The sequence below is a fragment of the Caretta caretta genome, chromosome 1 (genome assembly GCF_965140235.1).
Source record: "Caretta caretta isolate rCarCar2 chromosome 1, rCarCar1.hap1, whole genome shotgun sequence".
Classification (NCBI taxonomy): Eukaryota; Metazoa; Chordata; order Testudines; family Cheloniidae; genus Caretta; species Caretta caretta.
The window spans coordinates 263,346,889-263,364,359 of record NC_134206.1 but is presented as its reverse complement, the minus strand read 5'-3'; the positions used below and the strand labels follow the sequence as shown (position 1 = coordinate 263,364,359).

Below are 17,471 nucleotides of genomic sequence, written 5' to 3'. Positions count from 1 at the left end.
GCAAGTCACCTTTAAAGGGTTTTATTGAGAAGTTTTGCTTTTTCTTGTGAAATTCTGTATATATTTTTTAAAATTTAATACCAAACTCTCCACTCTTGCTTAATGACAACTCTTGTCATGGGGAAAATCCTGTCTGAAAATCTGAATAACTCATTCCAGTGTACTGACTTTTCTTTCTCTCTTTCATTCTCTGTGTGCCTCTCTTTCCCTCCCCTGTCTCTTGCTCATACCTCCCTGTTCCTCCTCCTTCTGGTTTCATTCATCAGCCCCTCCTTCCTTGCTCTCTTCCCTCCTTGCAGAACAAGATGGTGAAAGGCAGTCTCAGCACAGAGCAGTCGGAGCGGGGGTGAGGGGGGAAGTGTGCTCCTGGGAATGGAAATAAAAGCAAGCACAGGTGAGTTGGGGGGAGGACTTCCAGTTCCCCCCATGCCCTCTCTTCACTTCTGTGGGAGAAGTTGGGGCAGTTTGTACACATGCAGAGATTGGGATTGCTTTGATTTTTGTCCCTCCATTTTGTTCAGGCTAGCAGTTTCATTTTTGTATTTCTTTAGCAATTCCCTCTGTTTACAGGTGAAGGGCAAAGCTTAATAACTGACCTCCTCTACTGTTGCTGGATTTCATCCAACTCCCATATTCAGTACCAGAAACGTCCATTCGTACTTTTCTCTTCCATGTGCATCAGAATCTGGCAGAAATTTTTCCTTAATTTTATGGAACCTAAATAGTGAACTTCCAAAAACCAACAAACAAACCAAAAAACAACCCTACCACCTCACTTAGATGTAGGATTGCCACCTTCTTAAACTTAGTACTTTGGAATAAACTAGTCTTATTGTCCTTGCAGTTTTGTAACATGGATGTTACCAGGTCAGAATTTAATTGCATTGATATTTCAAGATGATTATAATTGTGCAGTGATTATAGTCGTGCAGGCCTCTCACTTTTAGGATGCAGGATACCTCTACCCAAATTGGTGCAAGTGGTGATTCTTACTAGGGGCCTGTTACACTCTCCCTCCCTCCCCCCACCCACCCCAAAGCCCTTTCTCCTGCCTGTCCAACCAGACTGGAGCTGAAGTAGGTAGAGTTGTATCTGTGTGGCCATAATCTCATGACTCTAACGTTTATCCTTGTATTTACTTCCTTACTATTGTTGGTTACCAAAATGCAAAGCTATTGAAAAATGCATCTCCTCATACCCTGGCTCTGCAGAATATCCATTTAGTTATCTAGTTAGCTTGCAGATCACTATAAATATGCAGAACACCCAAAATCAAAAGTCATTGCTATCTGATGGCAGTTGGTGACCTAAGGCCAGATCTGTACCACAGACCTTTATCGATATAACTATGTCGCTCGGGGTGTGAAAAATCCACACTCCTGAGTGATGTAGTTATACCAACCTAACCCCCCATGTAAACCAGCACTGTGTTGACGGGAGAGCTTCTCCTGCCAATTATAGCTATTGTCTCGGGGATGTGGATTAACTGCGCTGGTGGGAGAAGCTCTCCTATCGGTAGTGCCCTATGAAATTCACGGTCCATTTTGGTCTATTTCACAGTCAAAGGATTTTTAAAATAGTAAATTTCATTATTTCAGATATTTAAAACTTGAAATTTCACAATATTGTAACTGTAGGGGTCCTGACCCAAAAAGGAGCTGGGGGGGGTCACAAGGTTATTGTATGGGGGGTTGTGGTACTGTTACCCTTACTTCTGCACTGCTGCTGGTGGTGGCGCTGCCTTCAGAGCTGGGCGGCCGGAGAGCGGCAGCTGCTGGCTGGGAGCCCAGCTCTGAAGGCAGAGCTGCTGCCACCAGCAGCACAGAAATAAAGATGACATGGTATGGTGTTGTCACCCTTATTTTTGCCCTGCTGCCTTCAGAGCTGGGCACTCAGTCAGCAGCTGCCTCTCTCCAGCCACCCAGCTCTGAAGGCAGAGCGCAGAAGGAAGGGTGACATGGCATGGTATTGCCACCCTTACTTCTGTGCTACTGCTGTGGGGCGTTGCCTTCAGAGCTGGGACCCCAGCCAACAGCTTCCGCTCTCTGGCTGCCCAGCTCTGAAGGCAGCACAGAAGTAAGGGTGGCAATACCGTGACACCCCCCCTCCCCACCACAAATAACTTTGCGACACCCCTCCCCCCTGCAACTTCCTTTTGGTCAGGACCCCCAATTTGAGAAACACTGGTCTCCCCCTGTATAATATAGGGTAAAAGCACATAAAAGACCAGATTTCACAGAGGGAGACCAGATTTCATGGTCCGTGATACATTTTTCATGGCCGTAAATTTAGTAGGGTCCTACCTCTCGGTGTAGGAGCCTCTTTGCTAAAGTGCTAGCAGTTGTGCCACTGTAGCGCTGTATGTGAAGACAAGCCATAAATGAAATGAGTTTGCAATCTGAGTCCTGTTGGAGCAGGTGTCCCCAGTCACCCTCGAGTTGGCACTTGACCTCATTCCGTTGCTCGTTTGCATTACCTGGTCTTGCTTGCCTCTGTTCGTTTTCCCCGATTCTGCAGATGAGAGTTGCTCTTTTTTACTTCTGCTGCCTTATCTAACTAAAGCTGTTTCCCCCTTCTTGACTCGCTTCTCTTCCCAGCCGCTTCCTGTTAAGTCTTGCCTTAAAACCTTCCTTATTTCTCTAGTCAAGTGACTACAAAGTGTTTTTTGTGGTATTTTATATGAAGGAAGTGAGACTTAATAAATTGTTTTTTATTTTATATGTGCAACAGCAGAAAACGGCTAGTATTTGGTATTAGGACTGTGATGTGGCTGTTGGCTTGGTTTAGCTCAGTTCTTCTTTGATTTTTAGTACTCTTACATTCTGAGACTTTCATTAAAGAAAAATAGCTATTTAGACAAAATTAACCATTAATATTTATTGTCCATTTTTCCTAAATAGTAAAGCTCATCAAGATTTTTCTAATTCAACTTTATTTTTGTTTTCCATAAAGTGTAAATGATGGTGTGGTTGAGAAATAATTGGATAATGGTCTAGCAGAGTGTATTGCTAGCGTCTTTTACAGCTCTGTAAACTTGAGCAGACATGGAGCTGGCTTCTTTATGATAATCAGGGTGGACTGTTTAAATAAAAGCCATTTAAATTACTGATTTTAATCATATTTTAAATCATAAACCAGGAAATCTTGGTTAAAAGAATAGATTTTAATTTTGTTTTGCATTTGTACTTTTTAGTTGTTTTGCTAAAGAGAGGTTGATTCTCACTGGCTGGTAACCATTAAAACATGCTGATTTGCAACTATATAACCTTTACATTAAAATTGGTCCTTCTTTTTCCTAACCAGGTGGATACACTGTATCTATACACACTTATTTAAGCGGTTATATAGCTTAACTTGCATTTATTGAAATTCTTAATTTTTACATTTTATGATAGAAAATGATTGATTGATGCATTTCTTATTTATTAATTTTTACTTGTTATTTGTATTAAGCTCTATTTGCATGGAAATTAAAATGCAATTAAAACAGCATTTTACATGTATTAAATAGAACCACCTTAAATGTGCTTGATACTTAAGGAAAAAAAGTTCATCTAAAAGTTTATTAAAACATGTTTTAGAAGTAAAACTGTCACATTTATTAAAGGGAAGTGTTGTCTATAGAAAGTAGATTGAACTGATTGTTTCTGGTCACTATGCCATTAAAGATTTTAGAACTAGGAGATCTTATCCTCTCACACCTAGTTCTTATTCATAGATTGGAAGAGGAAGACAGTATTTCCTACTTTTTCAATTCTGACTTGATTTCTTAACTTTGAATTAATTAGTAATTGAATTGAACTAGTTGAATAAACTGAAATGAGGAAGATATTCTTTACACCTGCAGACGTGGCTCCTGCTCTCAAAAGTTGTTTAGCAGTACGGCAAAGTCTGGTTCCAGGCCTTAATATAGGTTGTGAGTTTCAAGTTTAATTTTAAAAAACAAACCTGTATTTAATTTAAATAAAAAAAATTGTTCTTAATGATTTTTAAATTATTTTTATCCACCCTGATAACTGTTAGATCTTTGTTTTATAAGACTTAAGGAGTCAGTGAACATTAATGTGCCCTTAATTTTTTTCATGTGGGTTTTTCAATTTCAAGTTGCTTGACTTGTGTGTTCTTAGAGGAAAGTCACGGCATAGTTTTCCAATGTTAATCCCCTCTCACAGGGCAGTCTACTTTGAGTTTTATGCTTGATCCGTTTTAAGTTCCACGAGACAGATACCTGTCGTCTTAGCTTTATAAAGTGCTTTGTACAGCTATGGTGCTCAAAGTATTATTATTAATAATAATCATTGTATTTTGTTCCTCCCCTCCTTCTAGAAGTTCCTCCAATAAGGAAACAGTGAATCCAGGGCATTTGCCCTTGCTTTTGACAAGCGCTGTTAGGTGAGGGGGAAGATTAGAGTGAGAGAGAGGGGGAAAACGGTTCTTTTAACAACTTCTTTCCCTTTCCAACTCTGCCTCTACCTCTCCCCTCCCCCAACATTCTTCTGCTCCCCATGGGAAGTTGTGGGCATGCCTCTCAACCATCCAACCTGCCAATGTGAAAAATACGCTACCACAGTGTGTGACAAATGACACTGGTGTTTTGTTGAATGTCACACCATAAACAAGAAGTATCTGTTGCTTGTGGTATGACATACAACAAAACAAAAGTGTTCCACTTTTAGGGTCAGGTATATGTGGGGTCCCTTTCCAGGCTTCTGGTGGATTCAGGAATGGGCTCTCTACATAGGCTTTTCATGGGGCACCAGGGTGAGGGCCTGAGTGATCCCTGCCCAGACTGCTCCCAAATTAATTCTTGCAACATCCCCATACAATTAATGAGGCCCCCAAATGTATGTAGCCTCCCATATTCCAATCATGCCCATTCACACACACTGCTGATTTGCCATCCTCCTCTGTCCCTCCCAAGGGGCTGCTGTTGGTGGTGATTCTCTTTCTCCCCTCCCCCTCCCCCCCGTACCCCTTCCCTCCAAGGAGTATAGAGAGGCCAGTGAGCTAAAGACTGAAGCTGCTCAGGAAGAGCCAGTGTTAGATTTTGGGAAGGAGCCTAGCCCTAGACATTATTCACAGGGGGGAACAGGGACCACATCAGGCTCTTAAGCTGCAGGGCTGTTTTTGCTCATTTTTCCTCCCCCTCCTGTGTAAGCCCAGCAGCAGCCTCTCCTGTCTGACTACTGCAGATGACTCATGGGCAGCTTCCCTCCTTCCCTCATAGGCCTCTTTGCTTCTGGGAGTAGAGGAACAGGGAGTCCAGAGCTGCAGCTTGAGAAGCAGCTGCTTCCACTACCAGCCAGCAGCCCCTGTCCTGCAAACTACCACCTGATAGGCAGTGCATTGGGCCAGAGAGCCTGAAGTAGATCTAATGTAGAAGATAGTGCATAATGCAGTGCAGGTCAGAACTCTGGTTATAGGGCTGCAGCCTTTGCTAGTTGCCTGGTTTCAGGGACTCTCCAAGCGGCCTAGTCTACATCTCACAGTACGCTCATTTATATATGTGTGGGTCATGGTCTTGTTACCCACTACTGTCTTCTCTGGAGCTTGTTAGTTCTTCCACCCTCATGGGTATTTTTGTTGGAGGAATGGCAATAAATAGTCTCTCCACGTTGGGTATTTGTTTTGGGAAGTGGAAGGTTTATAGTACATTGCTGCTATTCCTGTTTTGGTGTAAGTTGAGATTCCTGCCTCTCAGGCCAAGGAAGCTCTAACTGGAGGGTACAAGGCTAGAGCCTGATGATGCAAGCCCCCTCCTGTACAGCTTAGTGAAAATTATTAAATAACTTCTACTTTTAACCCATATAGTAGGGCTTGTATATGGCTACCAAATCTGGTTGGCCAGTGCTAGGCACAGGACCCCAAGGAAAAGAGGGAGGTGATTTAAAGCATCTTTTTGCTCCTTCAGCCCTTGGAGCCAGTTTAGCCCTTAGCAGAAGTAAAAGCGGCTTCCGTGCTCCTCAAACCTCGGCTTGCTTGTAACTGCCTGCTAGAGCTGTTCTACTGACCAGGTGTCACTGGAGCTAGATGCTCCCTCAGCGCGTTCCCTCCCACCCCCAAGATGCTCCCTTATGCGAGCATGGGAGGGGGGAGAAAAGCGGGGTGTTGCAGAGCTGATTATGCCTGCTGAGGATTCTCCTCCATCGCTAGAATTTCCAGCAGCTTTGTTGGGCCATTTTTAGGGCCACTTTGCACGGGAGGAGGGGTGCGTAGAGGCCAGACAAGGAGCCACGGATCTGGCCCATAAGCTCTGAATAAAAAGCCTAGTGTGAAAGTATGGAGTAGTATGAGTTAAGGCGTCCTCAAAACGATGACAAGGATTTGAGAATCCCCCAGGAGAGAGGAAAGGGGGATAAAACCACGAGTATATGAATGCTGTGCCTGAAGCTGGGTGTTGCATTCTCCCCACCTCTTCTCTTCTCCCAGATACTTCTAATTTGGAGATACTGGTGTCTCTCCCCACCCTTTTTCAGTAGAGAATGTCTTAAGGATCCTTTCCTCTAATTTGGCCCTGCACTCCCTCCCCTCCAATCAAAGCTATTCTTGTAAGTTTGAATAACTGTGATATGCATGGTAGTTTAGGGAAACTATCTTCCCACAGTGGGACAGATGTGTGTCCCTTTGCTGCTTTTGGTGGAAATGGCTGTAAAGTTGTCTGCTAAAATAGAAGGATTGGCTGTTGGTGTGGTTGGAGTTTTTTTTCTTTGTTTTTGGCTGCTTTCATTCTGATCCCAGTAAGGGAAAAAGGGGCCTGCACTCTAGTGCTCTGGATCAAGTTCAGGAATGGCAGTGGGTTGTGTGTCTGTTTGCTGCTCCTCTCTTCCTGAGCCAATTTGCCCCTAGAACATTTGTATCAATTCCAGATACGAGTGACTGTGGGTGAGTGTGCCTGGTGCTCTGGATTTTTTCCAGGAACAGGGGGTGTCTTTATATATGGTGAGCCTGTTCCTTCCCTGAGTCAGTGCCTAATGCGCTGGATTGCTTCCAAGCATGGGCAAGCCACAGTTGTACAGAAGCCAGAGGCAGCAGCATGGACTTGCTACTCCTTCAATAAGGGCTTACAGTTGCACAATAATGAATACCAACAAGTATTAGCTGCCTGAGCTGTTACTTCTAGGAATTTCCCTCTCTCCTTCAATGATATCACCTCTTTATAGTAGTTTATTTTTTACATACTTGCCTCATGTCTTTTTGTTTGCTCTTAGCCTTGTATTGCTGCATGTGAAAATTTTAGCAGTAAAGTAGTATGCTTGCTGGGATGGGATCTACTTTGTGTGCTGATACCCAGAGTAGCTTATCTTTTCATAGCACAGCCAGCAGGGCGTTCTGGAATTCTAACTGCCAGTAGTAGGTGTGTTTTGTGCATGCACCCGTAATGCTATTAACTGCAGTACATACGTTCAGCATAAATTGTGGTTTTTGTTTTTGACTTGAGCTCATTTATGAAAGGATATACGAGTGTTACGTGAGCTACAGCAAAGGACTATTCTTGCAGAATAACTTAATCTTGGGTCTCAGGAAGGAATACGATATTTAAATCTTTTAAGTTTTCTTAGCAGTGGCAACTTGTTAAGGGAGAGCGAGGTGTTTCCTAGAAAAATTAACAGGAAGTGTGGCTTTAATTGTGGAGAATTCGACTCCTGTTTTGAGCTACCTCAGTCTCAACAATACTTAAACTCCCGGAGTTCTGTATCTTTCCTCATGGGATTTCTTGATCTGTACAATTGAAATACTAAACATCCTAGAGAAGGACTGGCCATTCCAGAGTTTGAAGTTTTGCCTGAAGACATGCCAAGTCTGTTCCTTACACTAATCTTACGTAACCCTGCAGTCTGCAACCTACTACAAGAAAACAGCATAAGGAAATGTAAACTATACACAAAATGTGGCTCATCCTCCCTCTAGTGAGGACTGGTCACTTCAGGCAATTAATAACTGGATATGGAACCTGTTAACTCAGTCATCAGTTCCATTACAGTCCCAGATTGGTATTGGTTGGAAGTTGTTACTATCTGATGGCTGGTTGGTGATCTGTCTGTATGAAATGTGTTGGAGTCTCAGTCCAGTTCCTAGTGGGCAGGTGTCACATCACAGATCCACCATCATAACTGATCCTAATTGGGCCCCTTTGTTGCTAGTTTCCAGCAAACAGACTAAGGATTAATGATCTTCTCACTGCAGGAAGTGGTTCTGTGTTATAAGGTCTGTGGCTTGGTGATGGTAGGGAAAACGTATGCTCTTGCGGCTGCCCATGCTGTACCCCTTCAGTAGCTAAATAGATTACAGTCTCCAGGGCTTGTTAATCCGATACCTTTCACCACATAAAATGTGTTGTAAAGAAATAACCACGATCATGCTTCTGTGAACTTAGCTCTTGGCATTACTGCTCTGACAGGTTGTTGGGTAAGCTGCTGTGAAGTCCTGGTGGCTGTTACAAGGGTAACCCTAAGTATACTAATATTGCTGTGTTCACTTTGTTTTGCAGGTTAGGCTGTTGAGATAAAAAGCAGTGGACATTCATGACTGAATGAAATCTCTCCCACTGTGCAGCCATGCCCCCTCTTGATGTGCCTGCCAATGCCAGCACTTCCTTCATAAATTCTTACATCACACTCAAGACTGATGACATCACAGAATATGACCAAGGAGTCTGAACCAGCTGTTTCCATGGACACAAACTCCATAGTGACAATGGGGAGGGGAGGGAAAAAAGAGGAAACAGGTGGGGGGAATTAAAGAGGGAGGGATAAAATATATATATATATATAAAGATCTATTTTTTAGTCTTGGAAGACTTTGTTTTAAATGAAAGGTGCACTATCCCTTTTTATGCATTTGATTCAATATTAAAAACACAGATAAATTCACAATTTCTTCTAACTACAGTAAACATTAAGTCCAGAATCCAAATGAGGCTCCTGAACTATCCCTCTTTTGTTGAAAAGGGAGTGGAATTTGCATTCCACTAACCAGATTTGTCTCCCTCCTCTTCCCCCCAGCTTCCGGAAGAAGAGCTCAAGACTTAAAGAAAATTTTTTTTAAAATCCTCTTTCATTACAGAACCGTCTGTGGGATAGAAAGGGGGATTGGATGGCTGCAGGCAATGAGTTGTTCATATGTGTATGTGTGGGGAGCGAGTTTACAATATTTTCTTTTCAAGAAACACTATTTATTTTGATTAACAATAGAAGCTTGAAAACATCTGACTCCTAGGTCATGCGACTTGTGAAGTAAAAGGTAGCTGCTGCTAGACAAATACACCCCCCCCACCCCCATAGATGTCTGCACCGAATGGTGGGTGTGGGGAGGGTGTTTCTGCCATTCATGGTAATGATGAACACCCCTAAATCATTCCAAGAAGCTGCCGTCTCTTTTGAAAGCAGGCTAGAGGAGGATGTTGGTTTGTCTGCCAGGGTGGGAAGTTGAACAGGAAGTCTGAATGTTGATGGAATCAATGTGTGTTTAAATTGTCCAGGAAAGTTCAGTTAACCCTTCTTTAGTGTGTGGGTGGGTTGTTTCTAGGTTTTGTTGTTTTTACCGACGGAAGGGAGAATGTCAATTTAATAGCCTATACCATATGGTTATTTTTTTGTAAATTGTGTAATTTTTAAACATTTGAGTTTAAAAAACAAACAAATTTTCTCTTGTTAAGGCCTTAAGAAGGGGTTAGTGCATCTTTCAGGGGTCACTCTGCCATGGGAATAAAATAGCTGTTTCACAAACAGTTTTATATAAAAAAAAAAGCTTAAAAAACAAAACAAAAAACTAATAAACTTCATTTTAACCTTGTTTCCTTTTGTTTTGTGAATGTAACTTGGTTTGTTGAAAGGGATGGGGAGACATGCTAACATTCAGCTGCCACATTTTGGGTTGTTTGCCTTCTGTCATCTTCGTGTCTTTCCTTCGCTAATGAGATTTCCTTAACCATCTGGACTGGCCAAGGAGGAGGGAGACAGTGAAGTTTTTATTATTAGGATTTATATGGTGACTAGGCATAGCTAGCCAGTAGGATCACTTGACTCCCTGAACTCACAGTTTATGTGCAGTAGTATTACACTACCTGCCTGATCTTTTCTTCACCCATAGGATGGTACCGTGCTCTGATGACTTCACACACTGTGGTGCACAGGGTGCTGTGGTAGTGGGAGCTGGTCAGCATGACTTTGGATCTAAAATGGGGTTGAGGAGGGAGAAAATCCTTTTAAAAAATGATGTTGTAGGTGCCTGTTTTGCTGCTTGCATTATGGAACATTCAGCATAAAATTAAATTTTAGCTTAATTATAATACTTCTATTTTAGCTCTATTTGGGAAAAAATGGAGACACTTGACAGTCAGGGCCAGATTTCCAGTTCGGGACGTCTTACCGCTCTAAAACTGTGTGCAACACTAAGGTTAGCTGTGGGGGGGCGCTGAAGATGCTGTGCCTGGGGTGCGTAAGGGATAAGTCCAGCTCTGTTGATAGTAATTAATTTATAGAAGTTACTGTCTTTGATATGTATTTGGAAAAATGGGGCATTATAAAAGTCCTCAACTTACCCCTTATCCAGTAATAGGCACTGAAGTCAAGCTTCTGCTATTCTAGGAAATGTTTGTGACGTCTGTAACCAGTACTGAAAAAACTTCAACTGCCTGTGTAGTCAGAACAAAATCATTTTCCACGTAGTGTGACTGAGTAAATGCTTTCTTTCAAATCAAGTGAAATTGGCGTTCTCTAGTGTCTGTTCTACTCTACGTATCCCAAAACATTGTGTTACATGGATTCCATGCATTATATTTCTGATGAATTTGCTGAGCAGTAGTAGGTCAGCAGACAGGAGTGTGATGAAACTTCTGAGGGTGACACTGGTGCTTCTTTTCTGGCTGCTGAATGTGGGGCTCAAGGGCAGCCAGGAGGGGAAGGGTCCATGGCAGCTGGCAGGATGGTTGGAAACCTGGAGGAGAGCATTAGAGGCAGCTGTTCCTGGTGGCTGCCCAGGGTGACTGAGCTGAAGATTCCAGCGTTGCCTGTATGCAGATGGATCGTGTTGATTTCAGAGTAACAGGACTCATGTACATCATGTAAATAAAACAAATTACACCGGACCTGACTCTGAGACATTGTTTTCTTTCCAATGACAGAAACTGCAGCAAGACCCTGAACTCTGCCACCACTTGGCCAAAGTTCAATACTGGTATCAGAGACAGGGTTAAATTTCTAAGAAGAGAAAATGTGAGCTGGTGTTCCCATTGAATAAAGATGGAAAAAGTCAGTGCGGTGCTTACAGAAATCAAAGCTATCCAAGAAGCACTAAGAACAGGCCAGGAGGAATTAAAATGGTCTGGAGGCTTCTCAGGAAGGTCTGAAATATGCCCTGAAGGCAGAGATCAAATCCAGACATTTGGAAATAAAAACTGTATTGAACAGAAGCTACAAAGGGCCTGAGGGGATTTTGGAACCTATGTATGAAATGCTCAGTTTGTTTTGCCAGCCCTGACTGAAGAGATGAACAGCAGCTTGATTACCATAGACCAAATTTTTTTTCAAAGAAATAGAAAAACACCAAAAGGCTTTGGTCAGCTTGGAACTTGCTTAACAAAGATGAGCTGCAGCAAACACTCAGGGAACATGATGAACTGTCTAGAGAAGAAAATCCAGGGCTTACAAACCATATTAAAGTCAGATGCTTGGATGAGGAAATGAGCAAACCAGGCAATTTGGATAAGACATTGATGCTCTGCTGTATGGGGATTTGCATATCAAGGTCTTCAAAACAAAACCAAGGATGCCATTTGAGGTTGTGGAGTGTGTGTGTGTCTTGCTGTGCAGTGCAGAAGGCAACTACTGCTGCATAAGGTTGTAGCCGTCCGATACAAGCCCTGTAGGTACAGATCTGTAAATATGCATGATGGGGGGGGGGGAGGAGAGAATTGTGGTTGGATTCATGATACTTTTGAATTATTTGAAATGGTATTAAATTTGTTTTGTAAAACAAAGGAGATTGGCAGTAATGAAAAAAGGAAGTAATTCAATTGAATGATGGTACTGTGAAAAGATTGGCCACAAAAAGGATCCTTATAAAGTCAAAGGAAGACGGTATCTCAAGTGCCTATGGTTCGACCCTCCCACAGAGCAGGAAACAGGCTGACACCAAGCTACAAGGGGAAAGCTTGACCGCACAGGAGGTAACCCCACAGGTTTCCTTTAGATATGGGCAGTTAATGAACAGCATTGGGAGTTTGGCTATTGAATGTGTAATAGAGACTATGCTGTGGTGTAGCTGTGTAGGTCCCAGGACATTAGAGAGACAAGTTGGATGAGGTAATACCTTGTACAGGACCAACTTCTGTTGGTGAGAGACAAGCTTGCGAGCTTACATAGAGCTCTTCTTCAGGTCTAGGAAACTGGATTTATGGTTTATGACAACAATCTATAAACCATTAATACCCTCCCTCCCCCAAGCTGCTTCCCTCACTCTCTTCCTTTCCTCCCTATGACTGGAGGGGTGTCAGTAGGCCACTTCACCTTGAATGGTCCCTTGAAATATGTTAACTGCTTATGCTAAACAATCTGTTCCATCTTGTATTGGGTAGTGACACTGTCAGTTTCCCAGACCTGAAGAAGAGCTCTGTGCAAGCTCAAAAGCTTGGTCCAATAAAAGATATTACCTCACCCACCTTGTTGTCTCTAATAGGGGCATGTCTACACTTAAATGCTGCGTCAGCACAGCTGTACCATTCTAAGCCAATGGGAGAGAGCTCTGCTGTCGGTTTTGTTAATCCACCTCCCTGAGAGGCGGTTGCTATGTTGGTGGGAGAAGCTGTCCTGCCATCAAAGCGCTGTCTACGGGGGGGGAGGGGGGGGAAAGAGAGAGAGGTTAGGTTGATACAACTACATCATTTAGGGCCCCTGGAGTGATATGCTTGTATAGGTCTGTAATGTAGACCAGACCTTATTGTAGACACTGGCTCAAATGCAATGGTTATCAGACCAGACATGCTAAAAATGCTAGGGAACAGAGGATCCAAAAATCAAACAACCAAATTAGGCTCAAGTAGCGAGAGTGACTGGGGAACCACACACCTGTCCAAAAATGGGGAAATTGGGTTTAAATGTTGCATCTCTAGAATTGGAGCAAGATGTCTAGATAGCTGAGTGTGGGGATGAGCTGGTTACTGACTTGGATTTTACTATAGCTAATAGATGCCAGGAAAGGTGTCCTTCATCTGCCATCTGAAAATTCCTTTTCAGTTATGGCTCATGTTTTGGAGGTGACAGATTATATGTAAAAGCAAGTTGTCCTTCTCCTAGGTGTTGAAAGTATAGTAGCAATCCATATGTTTGGGATAGCTCCCTAGGAAGGGGAAAAGGGGAATGGTTGAGAACTGCGTTGAGACACAGGGTCTGTGGGGAATTTAAGCTACTAAAATTCTTGTCAACCTGAAGCAGAAACAAATTCCTGTTCAGCTGCTGAATATTTCTGACAAACATCAAATAGTGGAAAAAGAAAACCACAATGGCAAACCTGGAACCAGAGAATCTGGTTCATACTAGCCTAGAGAGACACTTTAAGGGAGAAAGGAGTGGAAGGTGATTTTTCCATTGTGTGTTTAGATGTTGTTCCCGTGCAGTGTTGTACGTTTAAATGAGCGGCAGAAAGATTTGAGAAACTTGCTTGTAAGGAATTGAGATTTTTTCTCCCATTCCAGAAAAGATCAGCTAGACAGCACTGACAGCACAAGACTAATGCTGGAGGAAGGCAGCTCATCAAACAAGCGCATCACCACTTACTGATTTCATAAAGAGAAGGGTCTTTACAGGTCTTTAGGGAAGTGTATCTGGAAGATCTAATTGAAATTTCAAGTAGACCTTGGGCCAGATCTGTCTTTCTGGTTAGGAAAAAATATGGTAGCATTAGATTTTATGTGGACCATAGAAAATTAAGCATACGTCTACACAGCAGTGGGAGGGTGTTTCCCAGTATGGTTAGGCAGACACACCAGAGCTCTAGTCAGGCTAGGGCTCTAAAAAATAGCCGTGCGGCTGTGGCTGCATGGGTGGCAACTTGGCCTAGCTGCCTGACAGGCTGTTGTACTCAGGCAGCTAGCCCATGGACCTGCAGCCCTGCTATTTTTAGTGTGCTCACTTGAGCAGAGCTAGCGTGTGTCTCTACCTGAGCTGGGAAGCACTCTCCTAGCTGCTGTGCAGACTTTCTGTAGCTGAAAGGATTTTTATCCTTTGCTATGAATGGGATAAGATCCTGGATGATGCAATAACAGTACCTAGATCTTACACAGTGGCTTTTACCAGCAGATCTCAAGGCATTTTACAAAGGAGGTCACTATCATTATCCCCATTTTACAGATGGCGCAAATAGCACAGAGAAGCAGGTTAAATCTGGCTTTCTTCACTGGATCTTGAGAGTAGTTGTTGACAGGTGGCAGTAGATCCAAAATGGCAAAAGAAGACAACCGCCTTTTTAGCGGGACAAGAACTGTGGCAAGTTAAAGTAACGGCTTTTGGCTTGTGTAATGCCCCTGCCACCTTTTGAGAGGCTCCTGGTGAGGATATTGTGTGGCATGCCCCTTTCAGCTTTCCTGGATGATATCCTGAGGCATGCTACAATTTCTAATCCAGAATTGATATATTTACTGATGACCTGTGATAAATTTGAGTGCCGATTGGAAATTGAATCCAAAGAACTGTGAGTTGTTTCAAAAAGTTACCCTGGCTCCGGCACACAGTCAAGGAGGAGGGCATTTCCACTGACAGGAAATTGAGTCAGCACAGAATGGATCAGCTCTTCAGATGCTGACAGATACAGAGTTCTGTAGGGCTCTGCACCAATTACAGAAGGTTAAATTGTGGGTTTGCGAAATCCCATAGAATGGGAGTAGAAGGGAAAATATTTCAGCCCTCACTGATTGTGAATTGGTGCTTCTATCTTAGCCTACCCACGTTACAAAAACCCCTTTTGGATTAGACACACGTGCTCATGAGTATGGATTGGGGGCTGTACTGGTACAAGAACTTGAAGGATTTGAAAGGGTCTCTCTTCCAGCAGAAAGTCTAAGCACTCACGTTGAACATGGACTGAAGACCCCAGCATACCTCTTGCATGCAGTTCCAGAAGAGAACAAAAGAAATTTGGATCATTGGACTATGTAGAAATGCAAAAGCCAGAAACACCCAGTACACAGAAAAGGAAGAACTTGCTAAGGCTGTCAGCAACAACTGCTATTGATTGGCACAAGTATGTCAATAACTGGAACAAATCCTGCTCTGCCAGTGACCCCTGTGCAAATGCCTGGCGCATTGGATCAACCACAGTGGGACACCCAAACTGGGCAGGGTGTGATTGGCTGACCTGGGCTTTGAGCTGATGGTATATGGCAGCCCTCTGGCACAAGGATCTTCTAGTAGGTTAAATATGGTAGGGAGGATACATCCTTTTCAAAGGAGAGGGCAGTGTGAAGAATCCACCAAGCACCAGTAAGTCAGCAGAGGGCAAATGTGATGAGCCTGCTACTGCTCTTGTGGCTCCTGCCTTAGGCCGTCAGGCAGCCATGTGGGGAAGGTTGAGGAAGTTGTGAGGACAGTTGGAGACGTGAAGAGTTTGTGATGGAGTCAGCTGTTCCTGGTGGCTGCTCAGGGGATTCCAGAGTTGTGTGCGGGTGGGTGTATGTCAGTTTAAAACTAACAAGATTTATGCATTGTGTTGCTGAGAACTCCCACATTGTGTAAACAGATTACCTGAGACTTGACTCCAGGACATCAATTTATCTCCAACAGAAATAGGAAACTGCTTCCGAAATGCTTCAATTTTGCTTTTTCTCTTCCTAAACTCACCAATATCTTTTCTCAGCTGCTCCTTTAGGGTTTGCCTATTCGCACCAATAGTCTGATAAGAACGCAAATCACATCTGCAGTCAGGAATCCCAGACGCACATCACAGCTACTGGTAACACCGCTGCAGCTTCTACATGTCACCTAGAGATGCCATGTTTAAAAACTGTATGCCAATGTTGGTAGCATGACACAATGCTGCGTTACATTATGACAGCACATGGCAATGATGAAATGTGGACACCCTGAAGACCTTTTACAATTTAGTTCAGGGGTGGGAATGAAACTGACCAACAATGAAACTGACCTATTGCAAAGCCCCCAACTCAACCACTGCCCAGCCTAGGCACAGCATACTGACAAACGTGGCAGCGATTTTGCACTCAGCAATAGCTTACGCAGTATTTGAGAGACACTTTTATGGATGGAGGAAATATTGACCAGGCCTCCTTGGTGTTTTCTTCTCCTTTTTCTATACCCCTCTCGTCAACATGCACACAGCCTACTCTTTTTGCTTTGTTTGGGAAGCTGCCACAGATTCTTTTAACTCCACCTGTATTGTAGCCACCAGAAAATGTAAAGAAGGAAGCTTGTGTAATGTCTCCATCACAAGATGAGAGAGTATTTTTTTTACCATGTACACCAGACTACTGAATAGCTTTTCTCTCTGGCTTCCTAAATCTCAGTTAGGAGATCACAAACACTGCATACAATGACATAACTTTTAATTTCACAAGGACAACATTTTTAAAGTTATCATTGGTCCCTTTATTAAACACTTCTAGAACTCTAGCAGACTGCACCACATGGGTGAGTGATCAGACTATGTGTAAAGGGCCTGATTTGGGACATCCTGGAATACCCCAGACCTGGAGGGTGGGGTGGAATGGAACACTTCAGTGCTTTGATTCTAAAAATAGAGCGACTCTATCTCAGGGGTCTCAAACACGTGGCCCGCAAGCAGCCCATGGAGTTATTTGCTGTGGCTCACCAAGCTCCCCATGCCCTCCGGAGTTATTTCCTGTGGCCGCCAAGCTCCCTTCACCCGCTGCCCCCCTCTTTCCCAGTGCTCCGCATCCCCACTCCTCTGCCTCCCTCCAGGCACTTCCCGCTGCCAAACAGCTGTTTGGCGGTGCTTAGTGCTTTCCAGGAGGGAGGGGGGAGGAGTGGGGAACCACCCACTCGGGGAGGAGGTGGGGCAGGGGCAGGGAGGGGGTGGAGCTGGGGTGGGGACTTTGGGGAAGGAGTTGGAATGGGGGCTGGGAAGAGGCGGGGCAGGGGCGGGGCATCATGGAAGGGGTGGAGTGGGGGTGGGGCTTTTGTACCTTTATATGAAAAGGTGTCAGTGATGCAGCCCCCAGGCCAATGTACTAGTCCTCATGTGGCTCTCATGGTGATTTGAGTTTGAGATCCCTGCTCTATCCTCTGCTCTGTACAAGACACAAGAATACAGACAGCTACTGCCCTGAAAGAATTTACATCCTGCCTACTCAATCTTCTTAGATTGTATCAGGACCCCAGAGGTGGAAAATATTTTTATTGCTTCTTTTGTTGTCAGCATTGTGGAAGAAATGAGTCTTAGAAGGGAATTGTATGGGAGGGTAGTAATTGCCTTTTTAGTATTTATTGCACTTGAAATGGTAT

At 43.6% G+C, this 17,471-nt stretch overlaps 1 protein-coding gene across 4 annotated transcripts in view; it reads left to right on the top strand.

Moving 5' to 3' along the window:
• The window catches only part of TCF20 (transcription factor 20), a 211,144-nt gene extending 201,352 nt beyond the window's left edge, over nt 1–9,792 (top strand). For 3 of the 4 annotated variants that reach the window (XM_075124218.1, XM_075124219.1, XM_075124217.1), the window contains exons 5-6: nt 267–394; nt 8,489–9,792. In XM_075124218.1, the coding sequence (XP_074980319.1) occupies nt 267–350 (84 nt within the window). In that variant the 3' untranslated portion in view covers nt 351–394; nt 8,489–9,792. The remainder of the gene's footprint in view (nt 1–266; nt 395–8,488) is intronic. The other variant, XM_075124220.1, reaches the window with a different exon arrangement.
• The last annotated feature ends 7,679 nt before the right edge of the window (nt 9,793–17,471 follow it).